General features: G+C 40.7%; 1 protein-coding gene across 2 annotated transcripts in view; it reads left to right on the top strand.

Moving 5' to 3' along the window:
• Positions 1-26440, top strand: part of GLMN (glomulin, FKBP associated protein) — a 102458-nt gene that overhangs the window by 7194 nt on the left and 68824 nt on the right. For both annotated transcript variants that reach the window (XM_089668938.1, XM_089668937.1), the window contains exons 2-3: positions 6701-6776; positions 15278-15403. In XM_089668938.1, the coding sequence (XP_089525064.1) occupies positions 6741-6776; positions 15278-15403 (162 nt within the window). In that variant the 5' untranslated portion in view covers positions 6701-6740. The remainder of the gene's footprint in view (positions 1-6700; positions 6777-15277; positions 15404-26440) is intronic.

The following is a 26440-nucleotide window of genomic DNA, read 5'->3' as shown; positions in this document are numbered from 1 at the left end:
ATAGAGAAGGCCCTATTCAAGAGACTGCAGAACGTTCCAAGGATCAATCTCAAGGATGTCCAGAAGCTTCAGGATTTAAGTGATCTGCTCATGGAACTGGAGCTTGCCAAGGGTGACCCTCGTCTGTCCGGGCTGTGCTACCTGGATACAGCTCATGGAGTGAACCCAATTGTTGTGAAGCTACCATACAGTCTGCAAGAAAAGTGGGCGGCATCAGTCTCAAGGTACAAAAGAGAGCATGACGTCACCTTTCCCCCATTTATTCACTTCTGTAGGTTTATCGATGAACAGTCCCAGATGAGGAATGACCCCAGCCTCGACTTCCTGGAGTTCAACACTACAGCTTCAGCGACATCATCACCAAGGTATGAAAGCGTCGTGCATAAACACAGAGACTTCAAGAGCAGCGTGAGTGTTAGAAAGACTAACCTACCATCTCCCGTAGTACCCACGGGTAAACAGTACACTACCTCATCAGGAGATAAGACCTTCAATCGTGAATGTCCCATTCATAAAAAACCACACTCTCTGAACAAATGTAGAGGGTTTAGATCCAAAACCATACAGGAGCGCAAGAAAATCCTCACCGAGCTCGGGGTATGTTTCAGATGCTGCGCTTCATTGGAGCACATGGCTAAGGACTGTAAATCTGTCATCGAATGTGAGGAGTGTCATAGTGAAAGACATGCCTCAGCTATGCACCCAATCCCACTCTCCAGAGATTCACCCACTGCCGTCACCACCAGTCCTGCTCCAAGTCATGGCGGGGAGCCCCAAAATTACGCTAATGCAGCGACTGCTGTTTCCTGCTCATGCTTGGATGTATGTGGGGAGGGCCAGTGCGAGAAATGTTGTGCCCGAATATGCCTGATCAAGGTCTACCCAGAGGGACTACCAGGAAAGGCAGTAAAAATGTATGCCATCATTGACGACCAAAGCAACCGGTCCCTAGCAGGTCCTAAATTCTTTGAAGCCTTTGGAATAAAAGGACCATCCGAACCCTATACCTTAAACACCTGCTCGGGCCGCATAGAGACTAGCGGCAGAAGAGCACAAGGATTCATCGCTTCTCCTGTCAGTGGGTATACGGAAATACCCTTACCGACGCTGATCGAATGTGATCAAATACCCAACCATAGGGATGAGATTCCTACCCCAGAAGCTGCATTTCACCAACCTCACCTAAGGCATCTAGCCAACGTTATCCCACCTATGGACATCAACGCCGAGATTCTACTCCTGCTCGGCAGAGACAATCTAAGGGTACACAAGGTGCGTCAACAGTGTAATGGTCCTGACTATGCGCCATATGCCCAGAGACTGGACTTGGGATGGGTAATCATAGGAAATGTATGCTTAAATCAACCAGGAATTGACTCCTTCAAAACGTACGTGCGTGCAGATGGACGCACAACTTGCATTAAGCCGTGTCCTCATCACTATGAGGTGAAAGAGAAGTCTCCAGGCCTCGTACAACTACCTGACGTCATTACTCCTCTCTTTGCCAACAACTTGGGGAGATCAGTCTTTCATACAACCAAGGACGACGATAAAGTAGCCTTGTCAGTAGAGGACAGAGAATTTGTCGAGATAATGGACAGTGAGTTCTTTAAAGACGAAACCAATCACTGGGTTTCTCCATTACCCTTCCGAGCTACCAGGGTAAGACTCCCGAACAACCGGGAACAAGCTCTGTCTAGATTTAACTCTCTTCAGCGTACCATGAACAGCAAGCCTGAAATGAGAGAACACATCGTTGCCTTTATGGATAAAATATTCCGTAACAACCATGCAGAACCAGCTCCATCCTTAAGGAAGAACGACGAGTGCTGGTACTTGCCTTCATTCGGAGTATATCATGCCACTAGACCTATGTCTGTAGGTTCCTTTACTAACTCTACTTGGCTTACAGGTCCGGAGTTTCTGCTAAGACAGGCGGACGAATGTGTACAGGAAGTTTTCAGCATCCAGGATCCGGATAATGATCCAGAAATCCGCGCTGAAGTTAGTGCATTGGTCACTGGAACAAAGCAAACCTCCAGCCTCGGTTGCCAGCGCTTTGAACGTTTCTCCAGTTGGATGAGACTCGTCAGGACTATCGCAAGGTTAGTGCACATTGCGAAATGTTATCACAATACTCACAAAGATCAGGATTGTCACGGTTGGCACGTCTGCCATAAACCCTTCTCTGCGGAGAACATCTCTCATAGTGAGTCCCTCATAATACGTCATGTCCAACAAGAGGAATTCAATGTAGAATGGAAGTGCTTATACAACAAACAGCAGATTCCAATAAAAAGCCCTCTTGCCAACTTAAATCCAGTTATTGACAGTTTTGGCTTGCTCAGAGTAGGTGGTCGTTTGAATCAAGCCCACCTAGGAGTTGCAGAACAAAATCCTCTCATCATTCCCAGCAAACACCATATCACCGTCTTGCTGATCCGACACTACCACAAAAAGACTGAACACCAGGGCAGGCAAATCACTGAGGGCAAGTTACGGTCTGCTGGCCTTTGGATTATAGGTATGAAAAGACGTGTGGCCCAAGTACTGCATGACTGTGTTCACTGTCGCAAAGCTAGAGGAAAACAACTACACCAACAAATGGCTGATTTGCCTGCGGACAGACTATGTACAGAGCCGCCTTTCACCTACGTTGGCCTAGACGTCTTCGGGCCATGGATGGTGTCCGCACGCAGGACCCGTGGCGGTCACGCAAACAGTAAGCGTTGGGCTGTACTATTTACTTGCATGAGTGTGCGAGCCGTTCACTTAGAGGTCATAGAATCCATGGACACATCCAGCCTTATTAATGCCTTAAGACGGTTCTTTGCAATCAGAGGACCAGTGAAACAGTTGAGGTCTGACCGTGGAAGCAACTTCATTGGAGCCTGTAGAGAAATGAACATAGACACCAAATCCATTCAAGATCACTTGGCGGAAAAGGGTTGCACCTGGATTTTCAATCCTCCTCATAGTTCCCACATGGGGGGCTCCTGGGAGAGAATGATCGGGATCTCACGCAACATCTTGAATTCTATGTTGATGGATGTAAACTCTTCAAGACTTACACATGAGACTCTAGTCACCCTTCTCGCTGAAGTTTCAGCCATCATCAATTCTAGACCCCTCGTGCCAGTATCTATGGATCCTGAAACACCAGCCGTACTGACTCCAGCTATCCTACTTACCCAAAAAACTGAGATTACGCTATTGCCTAGTGGAGAATTTACTCATGCGAATATCTACCAAAAACACTGGAAACGTGTACAATACCTAGCTGATTACTTCTGGAACAGGTGGCGAAAGGAGTATCTCAATATTCTTCAAGGAAGAAGAAAGTGGCAACACCACAAACCAAACCTAAAAGAAGGCGACCTCGTGTTAATGAAGGAGCAACATACCGTACGGATTGACTGGCCTATGGGACTAATTACAAAGGTTCTTCCTAGCAAGGATGGCAAGGTCCGTAAAGTGGAGTTGAAGATCTTCAGAAAGGGTGAGCTTAAAATATTCGCAAGGCCAATTAACGAACTCATTTTGATACTACCCATCGAGAACATTCCTGCTGGGTGAACTCTCCTGAACTTGAACTTTGTGGTTCTTCTCTATTCCAACTCGGAATCTACTATATTGTTATGTTTATTGCATTCTAACATGTTCTTTGTTACAGGTTGTTTTATATTTTATGGACATTCGTCATAGTGAAATCCCTTATGGAATTTCAGACGGGGAGTGCGCTGTTCCCCTCATATTTGTTATTTAACTGTGCATTGTATCACCAATTCTTATTTCACCATGTTTGTTTCTATGTCTTGATCTGTTGCTGCCATCTGCTGGCCAGAATTTGCATGCTGCATGCCTCTGTTATAGCTAGTAAGTGTTTTCTCTGCTGGGTGTGGTTTTAGGCAAGCCTTGGTTCTGGTCACTTCCTGCAGCCATTTTATCTGCTATATAGCTGTGTGACAGGACATTCAATACCCTGGGCTTGTGAAGGCATCAGTTTTTGACCAGCAGTTAGCCTCAGGAAAGATATCACAGGACAGCATCAATACCTCTACTACCTTACAGTATTGTATCACTGTTTGTCGCTGTATTTTGGACCAAATAAACCCACGCTGATTTCATTCCCGTGTATACGTTTGGATCCATCTAACCTGAACATCTGCCGGTCCGGTCTGCTCCACTGCTTGGATACGAAGGTAGGACGTTACACAGCCATTATCAGATATACCTTCATTCGCCTTCATGTGGGGACAGAACATTAACAGGTCACGTTACATTTTAACATAGGACCCCTTATTTGATAGCAGCTTCACAAGTCTTGCATCCATTGAACTTGTGAGTTTTTGGACAGTTTCTGCTTGAATTTGTTTGCCAGATGTCAGAATAGCCTCCCAGAGCTGCTGTTTCGATGTAAACTGCCTCCCATCCTCATAGATCTTTTGCTTGAGGATGCTCCAAAGGTTCTCAATAGGATTGAGGTCAGGGGAGGATGGAGGCCACACCATGGCCTTCTCTCCTTTTATCCCCATAGCATAGTTCTTCCTTCTGTACCAGGGAAGAAAGTGGTCAGTCATAAACTCCACATATTTTGCAGAGGTCATCTTTACACCTTCGGGCACCCTAAAGGGGCCGACCAGCTCTGTTCCCATGATTCCGGCCAAAACATGACTCCACCACCGCCATGCTGACGTCGCAGCCTTGTTGGAACAGGGTGGCCGTCCACCAACCATTCACTACTCCATCCATCTGGACCATCCAGGGTTGCACGGCACTCATCAGTGAACAGGACTGTTTGAAAATTAGTCTTCGTGTATTTTTCTGCCCAATGCAGCCGTTTCTGCTTGTGAGAATTGGTTAGTGGTGGCCGAATAGAAGGTTTATGCACAGTTGCAAGACTGGAGGACTCTACACCTTGATGTCCGTGGGACTCCAGAGGCACCAGCAGCTTCAAATATCTGTTTGCTGCTATGTAATGGTATTTTAGCAGCTGCTCTCTTGATCCGATGCATGGATCTGGCAGAAATCTTCCTCAATGTGCCTTTATCTGCACGAACCCGTCTGTGCTCTGAATCAGCTACAAATCTCTTAATAGTGCGATGATCACGCTTAGGTTTTCGTGAAATATCTAATGTTTTCATACCTCGTCCAAGGCATTGAACTATTTCACTCTTTTCGGCAGCAGAGAGATCCTTTTTCTTCCCCATATTGCTTGAAAATGGTGCTCTGCTTAATAATGTGGAACACCGTCCTTTAGTAGTATTTCCTTAAATTGGGCTCACCGGCCAATCTAATTATCAAAGGTGTCTGAGATTGTTTTCAGTGATCAAAAGAGCCCTGACACACAATGCCATCCATGAGTTAAACTGAAAAACAAAATATTTAATCTTTGTGACACTTAAATAGAATTTGCATAATAATTTGGAACAGGGTGTATATCCACATACAGTTATCCATTGCAATGGGGGACTGTGCACTGCAACTGTGTTCAATTGAAAAAAATATGCCAGATGCCCAAAATCATCCATGTGTGTGAGGCCTTTGAAAGGTTTTAAATTCTGTCTGTAAATGCTGTCTGTGTCCATGCTTAAGAGATTTCCTAACAGAGGTTCAAAACTCTCCACATTCTAATGTGTTTTTATTCTGTTTATAGCCCCACGTGTTGGATTTTCCTTTACTTCCTGTTTTGTCTGGCACCTGTCTTATAGACATGAATTGGGGAGATTACCCCTCATTTCCTGTTCTGAGGTCAGTGAGAGAAACCAGTGAATGCTACAGGAGATCAACATTCCTGGAAGTGCAAGTGTAGGTTTCATGCAGTGGTTCCTCATCAGTGGAAGGTTGCTTTACAAGCAAACCTTATTTTCCTCCACTAAAAGGAGACCGATGGCAGTAAAACTTGATTCTAATCATTTTCCTGGAAGCTTTAGGGCTCATGTACACTGCAGCTGATAAACTCACGTTTAGGAGCTTTTTTGCAATTTTTTTCAGCAGCCCCTGAAATTTGCCTAATGTTTTCCTATGTGTCCATGTACACATCGTCGTTTACAGTCGTTTTTTTGAACGCACCAAACTTGTGTTCAGGAGTAGATTTTACCGGCGTTTCAAACGCTTGTAAGCGCAGTTAACCGCGTTTATAAGCGTTTGCGTTTAGAAGCGTTTTTTAGCTGTTCCATGTCCAGATGCTGTCCAGAGCTTTTTTCATCATCAGAAATGCATGCAAAGTGTTTTCCATGTATTCAAATGGACCTGGTACACCAGCGCAGTCAGTTGCAGGTTTCACGTGAAGGAAAAAATGGTAGAACGTGCCGCATTATGCTCATGATGGGATCCATAGTGAATACAACCAGAAAAGACAGGTCATCTCAACACATACTGCTCTCTCTGCTTCTGTTCTCTCAAAATGTCTGAAATAGTTATTTTTTTACTGTTTTTCAGTGCATTCTGGGCATTTGGGAAGGTCTCCTGAGGTTATCTTTTAAAAACGCTTCTAAACGCGGTATGCAAAAGTGGCTAAACTAATGTTTTTTAACCTACGTTTTCCAGAAGCCAGTTTCCATCGTTCAGAAGACATTTCCAAACGCCCCGTGTACATGAGCCCTTACTCTGTTTTTCTTTTTAATTTATATATGAAAATTAGAAGATAATGGTTTTGTAAGATCTCAGTCTATATCTGACCTTCTCTTTTTATTAACAGATTCCCTTAGCATCTTCAGTACCAGTAACTTCAGGGTGCAATGGCAACTGATCTTCAAGTCCTAATTCAGAAATTTGTAAGTAATGCCAACTTTAGTCACATTCAAATGTAAAAGTTGTGGATTCTATAAATTTTCTGAGTAGCTAATCGTAGCGCTATTATCTGTTCTGTCCATAATTTATGATCTTTTTATTCTGTCCTTTCTAGACCTTCAATACAGTCTATATTTCATGATGGTCTATACTGTCCATATTTCAGGGTCTTCAATAATGTCTAAAGCAAAGGGCTTCAGATTGCAGACCACTGTTTTATACTGTTTACATTTTAGAGTTTAGACATTTGTACATCAGAGCCTTCAGTAATGTCCATATTTCATGACCTTCTTTAGCAGGGGTGTCAAAATAAATTTAATCATTGGCCACATCAACTTTATGATTGCCCTCAAAGGGCTGGTTGTATCTGTAAGACTAGATGTCCAGATCATTCTCTCCCCCACCTTCAGAAGTCAAGAGTCCCCACCCTCTCTTGCATCATAATGCACCCCCACCTTTGTGCTGCTGCAAGGAAGTAGCTGGGGACAGAGCTGGGAAGCAGAAAGTTCAGAGTCTGGAGGAGGACCAGGGGAGGGCTGGAGTCAGCTGCAGGAGTCTGAGACCAGAGGAGGTGGAGAAGAGGGGTGCTGTGGCTGCACAGAATCTTCAGGAGGCATTCTGTCATCCTCTCTGCTGCCAGCTGCTGAGATGAGCCTCTCCGCAGCTTCACAGAGCAGTACAGGAGCTGGTGGAGGAGATTTGTCCTCCTCTCTGTTCCAAACTGCTTAGACAAGGTGGGGGCAGAGACAAGGGTCATGCCACAGCTGCAGGAGGGCCACATAAACTGACTTGGCAAGGCCAGATTTGGCCCAGAGGCCTTGTGTTTGACAGCTGTGGTCCATAGCATCCATATTTCAGGGTCTTTGATAATGTCTATATTTCATGATCCTCTATATTGTCCATATTTCAGGGCCTTTGTTAATGTCGGTTTGTTAGGGCCTTAGTTGAAGTCTGTATTTAGGGGCATTTGTTAATATCTGTATCTCATGGCTTTCAATATTGTCCGTATTTCAGGGCCTTCAGTAATATCCACATTTCTTGGCCTTAAGGACATCATGATCACATATGGTGTGGCTTCTAAATACACATTGACAACGTTCTGAGGTTTTCAGCAGTGCTATGATCAAAGCCCATATCATATTCTTTAACTCAGGGTGTGTCAGGTGTGCCACTGAAAATAACTTTTAACAATCACTCCACCATGTGGGAATAAAACTTTTATTGGTTAGACTTAACATTATTCTGTCACATAATCTGATGATATATTTGTTTTAAGTTTTAAATTGCAGTTTGGTGATATTTCATATACAGTTCATCTAATGAACATGAGCTGAGTAAAAAGAGATCCAACAGTTTCCACTGTAATATTCATTATATTTACAAAAGTCATAATTAAAATATGGATTACAATAAACCAATAGACTCTTGCGAGCAGTCTGCAATGAAATATGTTAAACATATATAAAATGAAAGTGGTTCCAAACCTATGGGTACCTGTTTTTGGAAGCAGCTCACATACTATACATACTCCTATTAATGTGCCACAAACCTAATATAAAACACTATGCCGTGCTTCCATCTATAACATTTCCATCATAATCATTCTGAGATTAAACTAATATGTAAACAAAATATACATAGACCACATGCTTTCAAAAAATGTCCCTTCAATTCACATAATCCTTCAAAAAAATCATCTTATGACACATCTGTGAATGTTCCATCCATCCATTCAAATCTTCTCCCAAAATTTGTGCACCATCACAATACACCCGATGTGATCTCACATATACAATGTTTGGTCAAATATCGCTTGTGTCCCTTTAAATAGACTAAGTAGAGGTATATCCTGAAGTATCTTTTTTCCTGTATTGTAGACCATCTCCTCAACATTCCACTGCTCAGCATAAATGTCAAAGTAAGCAAAACATAGTGCTTTATCGCTACAAAACCTTTATTTAAAAAAGCATACAAATGAGCCACTCACATGCTTTTGGTGCTCATTCACACCAGATATATTCAGCTTGTCAGAATTGATACTGATATGATATTGTCAGCGTGTTACTGAATCCTCTCTGCCTGGTACCGTGAGCGCCATGATGTCATCAAGCCCCTCCCTTACGCGTTATGCCACAGGGTCACATGGCTTCCTCAGGGGTTATGATTGGATGCCACGCCGCTCCATTCGTATATATAGTAGTGCCTGCGGCCATATTCCAGTAGTCTCTCCTCATTTCATTTTATACCCACACTCTATATCTAGCGGCCATATTAATGTGGACCTTTAAACACTGTGCATGGTTAAATATTTAAATATTCATAATCCCAATGCCACCTCCAAAAATTATATACAAATACAGGAATTACATAAATAAGATAAATGTATAAAAATTACATATATAATTAAAATAGAAGACCTAATCCGCAATCATCCCATTGCTTACGAATCTAAAATATAACCCCTTTATATTTATTATGTGACTGAACCCCTAAATAGTAGTATTATATTGACTTTCTGACATATATATTAATTTTCTAATCTTTACAGATGCCTATAAGGAACTACCTATAAATATATATACACATCTACCTATCTATGTAGATGTGTTAATATTTGCTTAAAAAACACGTCAAATTAAATTCAGCATTCAACCCTTTGGGAACAAGGGACCCCAGCTTATAAATGGTGCACAAATTTTGGGAGAAGATTTGAATGGACGGATGGAACATTCACAGATGTGTCATAAGATGATTTTTTGAAGGACTATATGAATTTAAGGGACATTTTATTTGAAAGCAAATTATTTAGGTATATTTTGTTTATATATTAGTGTTAGGTTAATCACTGAATGATTATGATGGAAATGTTGTAGATGGAAGCGCGGCATAGTGTTTTATATTAAAATATGGATTACAGTTGTCTTTTCCAATAAAATGTATAGTAGAAAAAGGGGCAAAAGAGGTGGACACAAACATGTGATTTTGTTTTCCAGTGCATTCGCCTTACAGCAACTGCTCCACAGTAGCTGTCACAGATATACAGTGGGGATCGAAAGTTTGGGCACCCCAGCTAAAAATTTGTATTAATGTGCATAAAGAAGCCAAGGAAAGATGGAAAAATCTCCAAAAGGCATCAAATTACAGATTAGACATTCTTATAATATGTCAACAAAAGTTAGATTTTATTTCCATCATTTACACTTTCAAAATAACAGAAAACAAAAAAATGGCGTCTGCAAAAGTTTGGGCACCCTGCAGAGTTAATATCTTGTACTGCTCCCTTTGGCAAGTATCACAGCCTGTAAACGCTTTTTGCAGCCAGCCAAGAGTCTTTCAATTCTTGTTTGAGGTATCTTTACCCATTGTTCCTTACAAAAGTCTTCCAGTTCTTTGAGATTTCTGGGCTGTCTGTCACGTACTGCTCTTTTAAGGTCTATCCATAGATTTTCAATTATGTTGAGGTCAGGAGATTGTGAAGGCCATGGCAAAACCTTCAGTTTACGCCTCTTGATGTAATCCCCCGTGGATTTCGAGGTGTGTTTAGGATCATTATCCATTTGTAGAAGCCAGTCTCTCTTTAACTTCAGCTTTTTCACAGATGGCATCAAGTTACCATCCAAAATTTGCTGAAATTTTATTGAATCCATCTTTCCTTCTACTCGTGAGATGTTCCCTGTGCCACTGGCTGCAACACAACCCCAAAGCATGATTGATCCAACCCCATGCTTAACAGTTGGACAGAGGTTCTTTTCATTAAATTCTGTGCCCCTTCTTCTCCAAACGTACCTTTGCTCATTCCGGCCAAAAAGTTCAATTTTAACCTCATCGGTCCACAGAACTTGTTTCCAAAATGCATCAGGCTTGTCTATATGTTCATTTGCAAAGTTTAAACGGTGATTTTTGTGGTGAGGACGTAGAAGAGGTTTTCTTCTGATGACTCTTCCATGAAGACCATATTTGTACAAGTATCTCTTTATAGTGGAATAGTGTACCACAACTCCAGTGTCTGCCAGATCTTTCTGGAGGGATCGTGCAGTCAAACGTGGGTTTTGAATTGTTTTTCTCACAATCCTGTGAGCTGTTCTGTCTGATATTTTTTTTGGTCTTCCAGATCTTGCTTTAACTTCCACTGTTCCTGATGACTGCCATTTCTTAATTACATTCCGAACAGAGGATATTGACATCTGAAAACGCTTTGCTATCTTCCTATAGCCTTCTCCAGCTTTGTGAGCGTCAACTATTTTCAGTTTCAGTTTTCTAGACAACTGCTTAGAAGAACCCATGGTGCTGATTGTTGGGGCAAGGGCAGATGAGTCTGGGCATTTAAAACCTTTGAGATTGACATCACCTGGTCTTCCCAGATGATGATTGAGAACAATCCATGACACTGGCAGGTCTCAGCTTTGCAAAGGGGGCAGTGCATGCTATAAATTCTGCAGGGTGCCCAAACTTTTGCAGACGCCATTTTTTTGTGTTCTGTTACTTTGAAAGTGTAAATGATGGAAATAAAATCTAACTTTTGTTGACATATTATAAGAATGTCTAATCTGTAATTTGATGCCTTTTGGAGATTTTTCCATCTTTCCTTGGCTTCTTTATGCACAATAATACAAAGTTTTAGCTGGGGTGCCCAAACTTTCGATCCCCACTGTATGTTTATTGCTTGTATGGTAAATGCATGATGGCTCCCATGTGAGCAGTCCCTGACACAGTTCCACTATTGTGTTTGGTGTAACCTGTGTTTGGGATGAATGTATATACATCATATGGTCCCAGAATGAAGAAACAAGAAGTATACAGTAATATAGCTAGGTTTTGCAAATATATGAAAGATATTTTTAAAAATAAATTTCAAATATACCTATTATTTTTAAAAATATATATTTTTTAAAATATATTTTTCAGATTTTTTTTAACATATAAAAAATTCATTTTAACATATATTTTTACACATATTTGTAAATGTATTTCAAAAATGTAGATTTGTATTTTTAAAGACATACAGTACAGTATATTTGAAATGTATTTTTAAAAATATTTGTCATATTGGGGTTAGCTCAGGTGGGGGATCTCCTTCCCTGGGAAAAAGGTAGACCGCACAGCAGGCTTTCTTTAAAATCTGACTGGTTGTCAGTTTAATCAAGGTTTGCAAAAATATCAAAACAAACAAAACAGCAAAATAAACCCTTCCCATCCAGGCACTAACTAAACATAGAACATTTCCTCTCTCACAGGTGAAGGGCTTCTCCCTGTCACCCAAAACCAAAACAATAAGCAAACCTTTTTCTTGTTGTTATAACACACACCTTCATGCACAGCTCTCTCAGAAATGGCTTTCTGAGTCCCAGGCCACGAGCAGCTCCTTGCTCCAGCCCTGCCTTATTTATACCACCTGCTGGTGGTCATCAGTGGAGCACAAAATCCAGTCTGGAACCACCTTACACTTCAAAGTATGATCGCATGCCAGGTGACACATAATAGGAGATTTACTAAAACTGGTTGACTCAGAATCTTGGGCACCTGTGCATGGTAGCCAATCAGCTTCTAACCTTAGCATGTTCAGTTAAGCTTCAGCAATAAAACCTGGAAGCTGATTGGTTCATGCAGAAGTGGACAAGATTCTGAGTCAACCAGGTTTAGTAAATAAACCCCATAGCGTCCATCTATCACCTCGCCGTTCATACTGTCACAATATATATTGCGCGTTGAAATGTACTGTATGTGTTTAAAAATGCAAATCTACATTTTTGGAATACATTTACAGATATATGTAAAATATATGTTAAAGTGACTTTTTCTTTTATTAAAAAAAATCTGAAGAATATATTTTAAAATATATATATTTTTAAAAATAATAAGTATATTTGAAATACATTTTTAAAAATATTTTTCATATATTTTGTAATAAAAACACATTTCAACATGCAGTGTTTGTATGTGTATATATATATATATATATATATATATATATATATATATATATATATATATATATATATACATACATATACAGTCAGGTCCATAAATATTGGAACATCGACACAATTCTAACATTTTTGGCTCTATACACCACCACAATGGATTTGAAATGAAAGGAACAAGATGTACTTTAACTGCAGACTGTCAGCTTTAATTTGAAGGTATTTACATCCAAATCAGGTGATCAGGTGTAGGAATTACAACAGTTTGCATATGTGCCTCCCACTTGTTAAGGGACCAAAAGTAATGGGACAATTGGCTTCTCAGCTGTTCCATGGTCAGGTGTGTGTTATTCCCTCATTTTCCCAATTACAATGAGCAGATAAAAGGTCCAGAGTTCATTTCAGGTGTGCTATTTGCATTTGGAATCTGTTGCTGTCAACTCTCAAGATGAGATCCAAAGAGCTGTCACTATCAGGGAAGCAAGCCATCATTAGGCTGAAAAAACAAAACAAACCCATCAGAGAGATAGCAAAAACATTAGGAGTGGCCAAAACAACTGTTTGGAACATTCTTAAAAAGAAGGAACGCACCGGTGAGCTCAGCAACACCAAAAGACCCGGAAGACCACGGAAAACAACTGTGGTGGCTGACCAAAGAATTCTTTCCCTGGTGAAGCAAACACCCTTCACAACAGTTGGCCAGATCAAGAACACTCTCCAGGAGGTAGGTGTATGTGTGTCAAAGTCAACAATCAAGAGAAGACTTCACCAGAGTGAATACAGAGGGTTCACCACAAGATGTAAACCATTGGTGAGCCTCAAAAACAGGAAGGCCAGATTAGAGTTTGCCAAACGACATCTAAAAAAGCCTTCACAGTTCTGGAACAACATCCTATGGACAGATGAGACCAAGATCAACTTGTACCAGAGTGATGGGAAGAGAAGAGTATGGAGAAGGAAAGGAACTGCTCATGATCCTAAGCATACCACCTCATCAGTGAAACATGGTGGTGGCAGTGTCATGGCGTGGGCATGTATGGCTGCCAATGGAACTGGTTCTCTTGTATTTATTGATGTGACTGCTGACAAAAGCAGCAGGATGAATTCTGAAGTGTTTCGGGCAATATTATCTGCTCATATTCAGCCAAATGCTTCACAACTCATTGGACGCCGCTTCACAGTGCAGATGGACAATGACCCAAAGCATACTGCAAAAGCAACCAAAGAGTTTTTTAAGGGAAAGAAGTGGAATGTTATGCAATGGCCAAGTCAATCACCTGACCTGAATCCGATTGAGCATGCATTTCACTTGCTGAAGACAAAACTGAAGGGAAAATGCCCCAAGAACAAGCAGGAACTGAAGACAGTTGCAGCAGAGGCCAGGCAGAGCATCACCAGGGATGAAACCCAGCATCTGGTGATGTCTATGCATTCCAGAGTTCAGGCTGTAATTGACTGCAAAGGATTTGCAACCAAGTATTAAAAAGTGAAAGTTTGATTTATGATTATTATTCTGTCCCATTACTTTTGGTCCCTTAACAAGTGGGAGGCACATATGCAAACTGTTGTAATTCCTACACCGTTCACCTGATTTGGATGTAAATACCCTCGAATTAAAGCTGACAGTCTGCAGTTAAAGCACATCTTGTTCGTTTCATTTCAAATCCATTGTGGTGGTGTATATAGCCAAAAATGTTAGAATTGTGTCGATGTCCCAATATTTATGGACCTGACTGTGTATATATATATATATATATATATATATATATATAATATATTAGTGTATGTATAAATATGTGTGTATATGTGTGTGTGTGTATATATATATTTATTGAAATATATTTTGAAATATATTGAATATGGCCAAAATTATAGCATTTCAAATATATATCAATATATTTGGGAAGAACATTTTTAAATATATTTCAAATATATTTTTCTTCCATATGAGTATCCTTCATGATTTTTGTGTCTAGACGCATACCAGCCATTCCATACCTTTCTGTGGCCAACAGTGCATCCATAAGTACTGGAGCTATGGAACGTCAGCTCTTAATAGACATCATGTTCAATGTTACTTTACAGTAGAGCATACAGTAAACATAAATTGGTGACCTTGGTAGAGTATACAACATAACAGGTTACAAACAGACACGATGATGATGTGAAGATTACAGAGATACAGGGCCTAGTATAAAAAATCATGGTAAACTGTAATTTAAACATTTTAAATTTCTGAATAAGTGTACGAGCTTCAAAGTTATAAAAGAGCAAGTAATCCCTGTGTTTTTCTCATTTTTAGTACAGATATTAAGTGGTCAGCATTGTTGCCTTGTAGAGTATAGTACAAGGTACCTAGGTCTCTAAATACATGGAAACCATGCATTCTTTTTTTTTACTTTCGTACAGCTCTGCTTACAATACAAGATAATCTGATTTTCGAGGATATAGACTGTGCATTCCACTCAAGCAGGGACTGATATTAAAGCACTATATTGGGTATTGGTGGCAAGAAAAAGTAATTCCCATGTAATGTATAAATAATGTTCTTTTTTTTTTTTCAGCAAAACCTTTCAGAAGATGATCTGAAAGAAGAAGACACAAATGTGTTTCTGGTGACTTGTCAGAAGTGCCTAGAGGAGGAGCAGCTGACAGCGGTGCTGGAGATAATCCAAGATGAGAAGAACCAGGTCAGATCTGATAGGATTATGGGCATCACAGAGTATTAGAACCTTGTGTTTGTGAAGCACAGACAAATTGTTGATGGTGTAAACAACAAAAAGGCAAAGTAAGCTTTGTCATTTAAAAAGAAATATGAAATGTAGAAAAATACAAAACAGTCCCTAAATTTGTACATATAGTAAAGGGAATGTATAGTATATTTTCAGTGGCTTTACATACTTTAGTTATTATTGCTGTGTTTACCATAAGGTAATGACAGGGAATGCATTATTTTCAGTCGGTCAGCTGAGAGTTGCATTGTGAGCAGTAAAGTACAACTATGCTATAGTACTGCAAAGTAGGAAGCTAATCTGTGAGTATGCATGTATATGTATATACACTCAACGGCCACTTTATTAGGTACACCTGTTCAATTGCTTGGTAACACAAATTGTTAATCGGCCAATCACATGGCAGAAGCTCAATGCATTTAGGCATCTAGACATGGTGAAGACTGAAGGGAAATCGAGACTCATCAGACCAGGCAATGTTTTTCCAATCTTCTATTGTCCAATTTTGGTGAGCCTGTGCGAATTGTAGCCTCCATTTCCTGAGTAGCATCCAGTGGGATCTTCTGCTGCTGTAGCCCATCTGCTTCAAGGTTCGACGTGTTGTGCATTTTAGAGATGGTATTCTGCATACCTTGCTTGTAACGAGTGGTTATTTGAGTTACTGTTGCCTTTCTATCATCTCAAACCAGTCTACCTATTCTCCTCTGACATCAACAAGGCATTTTTGTCCACACAACTGCCACTCAGTGGATATTTTCTGTTTTTCGGACCATTCTCTGTAAACCCTGGAGATGGTTGTGTGTGAAAATCCCAGTAGATCTGCAGTTTTTGAAATACTCAAGACCAACCTGTCTGGCAGCGAGAACCATGTCACGTTCAAAGACACCTAAATTCCCTTTCTTCCCCCTTTCCGATGCTCAGGTTAGAACTTCAGCAAATCATCTTCACCACATCTAGATGCCTAAATGCACTGAGTTGCTGCCATGTGATTGGCTGATTAGCAATTTGTTTTACCAAGCAATTGAACAGGTGTACCTAATAAAGTGGTCGGTGAGTGTATGTAAACATCGAAACAACTATATATTCTTTTTAAAGAGACCCTGCTACCACTTCTAAATGAGAGAAGAGGAGCAAAAAAAGTGTTCACCAACCAATAGTGTTTACAGTCTCTTCCTCCTTGCTTCCAGCACACTCTCCTACTGTCTATCTTGAACATGCGTTTAGAAGGGCTTGCACTGCACGTGCGTTACTTGAGAGGTCAATAGATGCTTGAGCAGTTGACATCAGAGATAAGGTGGTGGTGTCCAGCAACACATGGAGTGCATTTCCTGACCAAGGGATGGAGGCACCCTTTAAGGCCAACATTGAGTTAAATTTGTTTTGGCAGGTTAATAGTTGGCAAAGGGGTTGCTAGGGAGTCTCTTTAAAGAGGCTTCCCAGAAAAGAGTTCCACTTACTTTGAAAGGTTTATTCACTGATGTATGGAGTGCAGGAGAGGAGACTGTACAACTGTGTGAGACTAAAGGTAGGGCCAGAGTTCATTAAATATAAAAAGGGTGTTTTTTTTAAAAAACTTGTGAGCCACTAACATTACATGTTATAATAGTTTTAGGAGCACGGCACTATTGTTTGTAATTTTATTTATACACATTGAGTAAGGGCCAGAGTTCAGCTTTAAAAAACTTTTCCTTGGAGTAGAAAATGTTGAGGCTTGAGCATTGTTCCTACAAGCCAGTGCACTACAGAGAAAGTAGCTTACCACGTACACTTTGCTTTATGTATGCAAAGATCTTCGCAAATGTTTCTTCTTTCTTGTTTAATTTTTATTATTGGGCCACAGCATCATGACAAATAATAGTGCTGAAAACGTCCTATTAATAAGTTGAATTAAAGTATCTAAAACCAAAACTTTTTTTTTGTCATTTTGAATGGAATAAGGATAAAACCCCAGTTGGATTTGTTTTTCCTTTTAATTTTTTTTATTGTCCAATAGTTTTTATTGAATAATTTTACAGAAAAAAAACAAGTATTACAAATGAACAATGTTCTATCATCCATACAAATATAAGACACCGATAACAACGAAGTCACAAAACAATGGACAGTTGAGGCAAAGCGCATATTACTCCACAAATCAAGGTTAAATGTAACTTGCCCAAACCAACATAAAAGGGACAATGTAGAATAGAGGAAAAGGAATAGCGAAAGCAAAGAAAAGAGTGGAAGAGAAGGTCAAGATGAGGGACATTAAGGCACAGCAATGTATTGAATCCACGGGTTCCACGTGTTATCAAATTTTTTCGACCTGTTGTGCAGGATACAGGTGAGTTTGTCATTAACCATAATCCAGTTAAGTTTTTTTTTAACATATTGCAGCGGATTGACCGATTGCTTCCAATATCTAGCTATAGTAATTCTCGCTGCCAGAAACATGTAGGTAATCAACTTATGGGCAGGGGCGGATAATTTGGAAACTCAGGCACTTCCTGAGGGCCGGGGGTCAGTAGGGGGCCCCATGAGATGCCCCTGGTACCTTTTTCATAGGCTTTTTTTAGTTTGGGCAAGGACACAAGGGCCCCATGATCCCCTATTGCCCGAGGGCCCCATGAGTTGTCAGTCCGCCCCTGCTTATGGGATTTCTTAGGAACACTATCTGGAAATTTATGAAAGAGCGCTGTCTCCGGGGATCTGCAAATATTTACTCCCATCACTGAATTGATAAAATTGAACATGTAAATCCAAAATCTGGTTGCAATTGGACATTGCCACCAGATGTGATACATAGACCCCACCTGGCCACTACGCCGGAAACACATCGCAGAAGCTATATTCCAACTGATAGCTGCCATCACCCATTCTGGTTATCCAATATCCCGCAAGGACAATTTTTCGAGGGTAAGGAGAAATTGTGCAGATCCAGATACATTTTACACTCAGGCCACAATCTTAAAATACAGATTTCTTGAAAAGGGTTATGATGAAACGGTACTAAATCCCACCATGGAACAAGTTGCCAGAAATTACCTTTCGGAGAGCCATTTCTCTTAGGAATAAAATAGCCCCTAACATCTTGGACCCTCCTATTACTGCATCCTTTTTTTCTAATATGAAAGGATTCTTTACCTGCAACAAGTGTGTTATTTGCTGGTGCAATGGAATACGGAAAAGGAAATCTGATTCCTTTGTGTCATTTTCTAGCAGCAAACAATATGACATTTCCACCTTTATATCATGCAACATTCGGTTTGTTGTTTATCTGTTAGAATGTCCATGTTGTAAACAGTACATAGGTCGCACTACTAGGAGACTTAGGGAATATGTCTATAACATTAATAAAGGCCTTAAGGAACACTCCCTCTCCAAACACTATAGGTATCATCATGGCAGGGATCCTTCATCCTTGAAATTCATGGGCATTGATATGATCCACCCTCACTGGAGGGGAACCAACAAGCATAGAGAGGTTTCTCAATTGGAAACCAAGTTGATATTTGAAATTCAGACATTGGCCCCTTTGGGACACAATATAGACATTGATGTAAACTGTTTTGTTGATAATAGTTAGCCCTGGTTTCTGTTCCCATTCAAAAATCATTATTTTTATAATGCATGAGATGATCCTTTTTCCTTATAGTTTATATATATATATATATATATATATATATATTTTTTTTTTGTAAGAGTTTTTAATGTATTGCCACTATATATTTGATGAATTACTGTCTTGACTTCCTATACTTCCCAAACTATATTAGACTGTAATTTTATGGCAAGAAATATTCAGCTTCCTTATATTCTTAGCAATTTTATTGAATATTAATAGTATGATTTATGTCATCCATTTATGCTGAATAGTGATTTTTCTTTTTATCATTACTGTGGGCCATCATCCCTGACCGTCATAACTCATTCCCCCTTTCTTGGTTTATATGATATAAATTATTATGAGGCTGGTTCTCTTTTTCTGCTCTGCCTCTTTAAATTTTTGAGAGGTTTGTCACATGGTATTGGTTCCTATGTGGCTTTTTATTAATAAATTAAGAACTGCCTTTTGTATTTATTATTCATTTCTATCTGTATTGCTAATTTGCTGGAGTAAATATTAACGTTCTTTTTTTATCGTGTTTTTTCATATATATTATTTCTAAGAATATTAGAAATCCTGGAATTTGTAACATTAGTTTTTCAATAGACAGACACCCGATGTCATTTGGCTATCTATTACATTCTTTCAATTCTATTTGGCTTTTATTTTTTTTCCCTTTAATATATTGTTTCTCCCCTGTCATATTTTTGTGGAAAGATGTGTTTTGCGTGACGGTCAGCGATGCAGATCCACTTAGTATGAAGATGTCATTAGTCCTCTTCATTTTGTCTTCAACAAAATGGTGCCCGCATCTGCACGCGTGCCTCATGGGCTATTTAAGGCCTTCAATTGACGTCTGGTATGCAGGCACACCCATTTTGATAACGTGCATGCGCACAAAACGCGTCAAGGAGGAGTCGTACGCTGTGACATCACGCCGCCGGAGCCTTAGAGAGTGGCTGTTCAGTTCCACTGTTGTCAAGCTGTGATTTTTTTGCTTTATTTCCACATGGAAGGTGTATTTTAACTTTTTTACTCAATAAATCAGATTAATACTACACTATGAGCACCTTCTTTTTTGGCTCTTTATTGAGCTAACGATCCCCAGGACTCCAGTAGGATTACGGTTGCAGAGCAGTCTCATATCCAGAGGAGGGAGTTTTTTTCAATGCTGTCTGTCTGGTCCATCTAAAGTCAAATTCCTGCAGATCCTTGGTCAATACATGGTTCAATACATTGCGTTTTTACTATGCACATCTGGTGAGTGCACAGTTTTATCAATCTCCTGCACGAATAAAAGTCACATGAAATAATCTGATATCACCTGTGCAATAGGATCCGTTTACAGCACGACTTTCTGACTGGTGTTTGTCAGACCCTCACCATCATATGAACACTTTTTTTGTTTTAAGACTTTCACAGCTGCACTTGTTTCATTGCGCCAATTGCAGCGCTTCATTCACTTTTTTTTTGTGATCACTTATACTCATTATTGTTTTCATATTATTATCACTAATAACACTGTTCAACAAATTTTTATTTTTTGCCAGTTTTGGAAACAAAAGGATCCATTTCTTAATGAATTTCACATTCTGAGTTCAAATAAAACAATGAAATTTGTCAATTGGCTCTAGTTTTTCTGTAAACGGAAAGTTTTCTACTATAGGCGTAATGACTACATAATGCACAATAATTATATAGATAGATGTCTTTCCACAAATATAAAGCAAGTGATATTGACTACATAACAAAGCCTAAATGGCATAATATATTGCATAGGATTACCAAGAAAAATTACAGCCATAAGCTAAGTTGAATCATTTTAATACTTAGGATTCTCTCTAGTTTTGTCTTCAGTTTGTGTCGGTTTTGCTTCTCTTGGCTTTTCTCTTGTATTCGAGGAAAGGGCTATCTCTTACAACTGCACGTGACTACACGCTTCAGGTTCTTCCTCACTTGACTCAACCACGAAGGATTCTGGTGCTTTAGGAATTGGTAGCCCCTCTCCATGAGGAACTGGACGTATTTATTCTGACTCAGATTGTTGTGATAGCGATTTATCCCTTGTGAGACCTCTCTGCCTAGCCTGTATAAGCAGATATAATCACTGTGGGCAATCCTTGTCAGATAGCTGAACTCACCAATACTGTGTTCATCCAGAAGTTGCTTTATTCTGTACATGTGACAACAGGATACAGCAGAATGAATGGTTTCCAGTATTATGCGGTCAAAAGATGATAATTTCTGTAGCGTACTATGCGGAATACATGTGTCTCTGTTACATGTGGTCTGTTAGCTGCATCCATGACACAGGAAGTGCTGAACTCAAGAAGAAGGGAGGAGCTTCATATACAAAGGAACTGTGTCATAGATCTCAGGGAGGCAACATGAAAAACAAAGTGTATACCAAATAAGACCACTGGATGGCAGCATTACTAACTATAGAAATGTCCATAGAAAATGGTACAAAAAATAAACTATATGAATTCTCATGTACATTAACATAAATATTAACTGTGTAACAGCATACTCCCCGTCTGGCATTGTAAATGTCACTATTTAAACCATAACGGTAGTTATACAATTGCAAATAAACAACAGCGCAATTTGCTTGAAGTCTTGAAGACCTGAAAGACATAAAAAAGAGAACATGCATATAGTGCAACAATTATAATGTAAGGCTTCAAGTTGTATCAAATAAAGTTCAAGACACTTCCTTCTTGAAGTCACAGGTTGGATCCAGCAGCATACGCAAGCAAGTTCATTCTCCAAAGGGTAAGAGCAGAACAAGTTCCGTGATAGGTCTGCTGAAAGTCTTTACAGTCCCTTGTCTTGCAACTTTCACCTCCACCTTGCGTACCTTGCCGTCATCACTAGGAATGCTCTTTGCAATGAGTCCCATAGGCCACTCGATTCTTTCAGCTTGCTGGTCCTTCAGCAGAACGAGATCTCCAACTTTAATGTTAGGGTTCAGGCGTTGCCATTTTCTGCGTCCTTGCAGAGTAGAAATATACTCCATTCTCCAACGATTCCAGAAGCAGTTGGAGAGGTGTTGTACTCGCTTCCACTGGTCATAGCACATATTTCCTGTTTTAAAGTTTCCAGGTGGAACAGGAACGGACCCAAGCTTCTGGGTAAGTAGAGTAGCTGGGGTAAGGATAGTTGGGGTCTCTGGATCTGTAGAAACTGGAACAAGTGGTCTTGAATTGATTATGGCAGATGCTTCTGCCAGGAAGGTGGTTAGAATCTCATGGGTAAGTCTTGTGGAGTTCAAGTCCATAAGCATAGAGTCCAGTATTTTTCGTGTGATGCCTATCATTCTCTCCCAAGAGCCACCCATGTGGGAAGAATGAGGAGGATTGAAAATCCATGTACAGCCCTTTTCAGCTAAAAGGTCTTGGATTGGCCTAGAGTTAAGCTGTAACTCTCGACAGGCTCCAACAAAATTAGTTCCACAGTCAGATCTTAGTGTCTTGACTGGTCCTCTGATGGCAAGAAATCGTCTTAGAGCATTGATGAAACTTGAGGCATCCATAGATTCTATGACTTCGATGTGTACTGCGCGCACACTCATACAAGTGAACAGCACTGCCCATCGTTTGCTGTTTGCTTGGCCTCCTCGAGTTCTGCGGGCTGTTACCATCCATGGTCCAAAGACATCCAAACCAACATGAGTGAAAGGTGGGTCAGTACTTAATCTGTCGGCTGGCAAATCTGACATTTGCTGTTGCTGATGTTTACCTCTTAGTTTCCGGCACTGAACACAGCTGTGCAGTGTAGTTGTAATCTGTCTTTTTGCTCCTATAATCCAAAGGCCTGCAGCTCTTATGGCACCCTCTGTGAAGTGTCTTCCTTGGTGCTTAACCCCTTCATGGTAGTGCCGTATGAGCAGAGTGGTGATATGATGGCGAGCAGGTATAATGAGAGGATTCTGTTCCTGATCTCCCAACTCAGCCTTGTTTAAACGTCCACCAACCCTTAACATGCCATCACTGTCAATGAATGGGTTCAGGTTTGCAATTGAACTGTTTTTTGGAATGTCCCTCTTGTCACGGATACATTTAATTTCTGAGCCAAAGACATCCTGTTGTACATTGTGGATTATGATCATTTCACCTTCAGCAATGTCTTTTGCAGAAAGAAGCCTTTGGCACATGTGCCACCCTTGACATTGAACATTGGTGGGCTTTGTGTGAAAGCAGTGTGCAATATGGACTAACCTTGCGATGGTGCGTACAAGTCTTATCCACTTAGAAAAACGTTCAAAGCGTTGACAGCCCAAGACGAGTCTTTGTTCAGTTCTGGTGACAAGGGTTTTGACTTCAGGACGAATCTCTGGATCTCTGTCAGGTTCTAGAAGACTGAAGATATCAGCTGAGGTTTCTTCTGGATGATCCAGCAGGAATTCAGGACCTGTTAACCACGAAGAATTTGCAAAGACACTTGCAGACACTGGCCTGGTGGCATGATCTGCAGGATTCATTTCAGATGGGACATAATGCCATTGTTCAGGTTTAGATGATTTCCTGATTCTTTCTACACGGTTGCTAACATACACATAAAAATGTTTAGTCTGATTGTATATGTAGCCCAGAACAACTTTGCTGTCTGTGTAGAATTTGGTGTCATCTATCTGAGTGTCCAACTCGCGCAGTATGAAATCGGCAATTTCTACAGCTAGCACAGTTCCACAAAGTTCAAGCCTAGGAATTGTGTGCTCAGGCTTAGGTGCTAACTTAGCTTTCCCAAACAGAAACCCTATGTGGGTTTGATTAGAGTCTATTACCTTGAGGTAGGCAACAGCTGCTATGGCCTCAGTAGATGCATCTGAGAAGATGTGAAGCTCTTTCCTCTGACTTGTAGCAAGGGAAGCTGAGGTGTAACAGCGTGGTATACTGATTCCATCTAAGGCATGTAGAGATTGTTTCCAGGACTCCCACTTTGGAAGCTTGTCTGTAGGCAGCGGAGCATCCCAATCTTTAATAGACTCTGAGAACTGTCTAAGTAAGGCTTTACCTTGTATGGTGATGGGAGCCACAAATCCCAATGGATCGTATAAACTGTTCACCACTGACAGAACACCACGCTTGGTAAATGGTTTGTCTGCAGAGCCGACTTGAAAGCCGAAGGTATCTTTTAATAAGTCCCACCGTAGGCCCAGACTTCTCTGTACAGGTGGCATGTCCATTCCAAGATTTAAATCTTTAAACCCAGTGGCATGATCGCCAGGTTGAAAGGCTTTCATAACAGCAACACTATTCGAGGCAATCTTGTGTAGTCTGAGGTTAGCCTCGGAAAGCATACCTTGTGTCCTTTGGAGCAGGTCTATGGCTTCTTCGTCTGTAGGTAAAGACTTAAGTCCGTCGTCAACATAAAAGTCTCTCTCAACGAAGTGTCGAGCATCCGCACCATACTCCTTTTCTCCATCAAGGGCAGTCCTTCGTAAACCATATGTTGCAACAGCGGGTGAGGGACTATTTCCAAAAACATGTACCTTCATGCGGTATTCAATTATCTCATTGTCCATGTTGTTGTTACGGTGCCACAGAAACCTTAGGAGGTTCCTATGGTCTTCACGTACAATGAAGCAATGAAACATTTGCTCAATATCAGCAGTTATGGCAACTGGTTCTCTTCTAAATCTCATAAGTATACCTACAAGGTTGTTGGTTAGATTCGGGCCAGTGAGAAGAACATCGTTCAGGGATACGCCTTGATGCTTGGCACTGGAGTCAAATACTACCCTGATTTGTTTTGGCTTACGTGGATGATACACTCCAAAGAAAGGCAGGTACCAGCACTCATCATGTCTTTGAAGTGGTGGCGCTGGTTCGGCGTGATCATTATCAAAGATCCTTTTCATAAAAGCGATGAAATGTTCCTTCATTTCAGGCCTGTTCTTTAGTGTTCGTTGAAGTGAGTTGAATCTGGATAGAGCCTGTTCACGATTGGTTGGGAGTGTGGCCCTTGCAGCACGAAGAGGTAATGGTGCGATCCAGCTGTTAGACTCATCCTGGAAGAATTCTTCATCCATTATTTTGATGAACTCTCTATCTTCGACCGACAAGGCTATTTTGTTGTCATCACTTGTAGTACAAAACACTGTGGTACCTAGGTTGTCATCACAAAGAACAGGAGTAACATCAGGTAGTTGGATGATGTCAAGAGGCTTCTCCTTTACTTCATAATGGTGAGGGCACTGTTTGAAGTGGGATGCACGTCCATTTCCCAACATGTAAGTTTTGAAGGAGTGGATCTCAGTTGATGTTCTGTCCAGGCATACATCGCCCACTATTACCCAGCCTAGGTCAAGTCTTTGTGCATAAGGGGCATTGTTAGGTCCATCGCATTGGTCGCGTACTTTATGTACTCTGAGAATGTCTCTTCCTAGCAGGACCAAGATTTCAGCACTCTTGTCCATCGCAGGAATCTCATCAGCAAGGTGCCTTAAGTGAGGATGATGATATGCAGCTTCTGGAGTAGGAATCTCTTCTCTTTCGTCTGGTATCTGATCACACTCAACTAATGTTGGGAGGGGTATGCCTTCTCCATCCTTGATATGAGAGACCATGAATCCATCGACCCTTCTGCCAAAGGTCTCTACACGACCAGAACAGGTTCTGAGAGTATACGGTGTGGCGTGACCTTCTAAGCCAAAGATCTCAAAGAATTTAGGTTTAACCAAGGATCTGTTGCTCTGTTCATCTATTATGGCATACATCCTAGCAGCTTCCTCAGGATGATCCTTGGGGTATATCTTGACTAGGCATATCTTGGCACAGCATTTGTGATCCAGTCCCTCTCCACAGACTTCTGTGCATGAAGAAAAAACATTACTTTTGGCTAGAGCATGACTTTGTTGCTCCCCGCCATAATTTGGGACAGGGGTTGAGGTAGGTAGCTGCTGCGGGTTGTCTGGAAGTGGAGTAGGATGCATGGCTGTAACATGTCTGTCGCTACCGCATTCTGTGCACTTGATGACAACTTTACAGTCTTTAGCAAAGTGGTTATAAGAAGCACAGCACTTGTAGCATATTCCAAGTTTCTGGAGAATCTCCCTGCGCTCTTGTAAAGGCTTTGCCCTAAGCCCACGACATTTCTTAAGAGGGTGAGGCTTCTTGTGAATAGGACACTGACGATTAGGGTCTTTATCTCTGGCATCCACAATGCCTTGGTCAGTAGGTGAGGTTGTGGAGGGTGAGATGTCTGTCCTTTTAACAGATATTGCTCTAGTATAGTCTCTACGTTTAGCTGCTGTGTTATCATACCTTGATGATGATGAGGATGAAGCAGGTAAGTTTGGTTCACTGAAGCTGAAGCTGGGATCGTTTCTCGTCCAGGCATGATCACTAATGAACCTGCAAAAGTATGAGAATGGAGGAAAGGATACGTTATAGTCTCTTTTGTAC

The sequence above is a fragment of the Staurois parvus genome, unplaced genomic scaffold, assembly GCF_062004578.1.
Source record: "Staurois parvus isolate SC_StPar_1 unplaced genomic scaffold, SC_StPar_1.0 ptg000066l, whole genome shotgun sequence".
NCBI classification, from domain to species: Eukaryota; Metazoa; Chordata; class Amphibia; order Anura; family Ranidae; genus Staurois; species Staurois parvus.
This window is presented reverse-complemented; position numbering and strand designations above follow the sequence as displayed.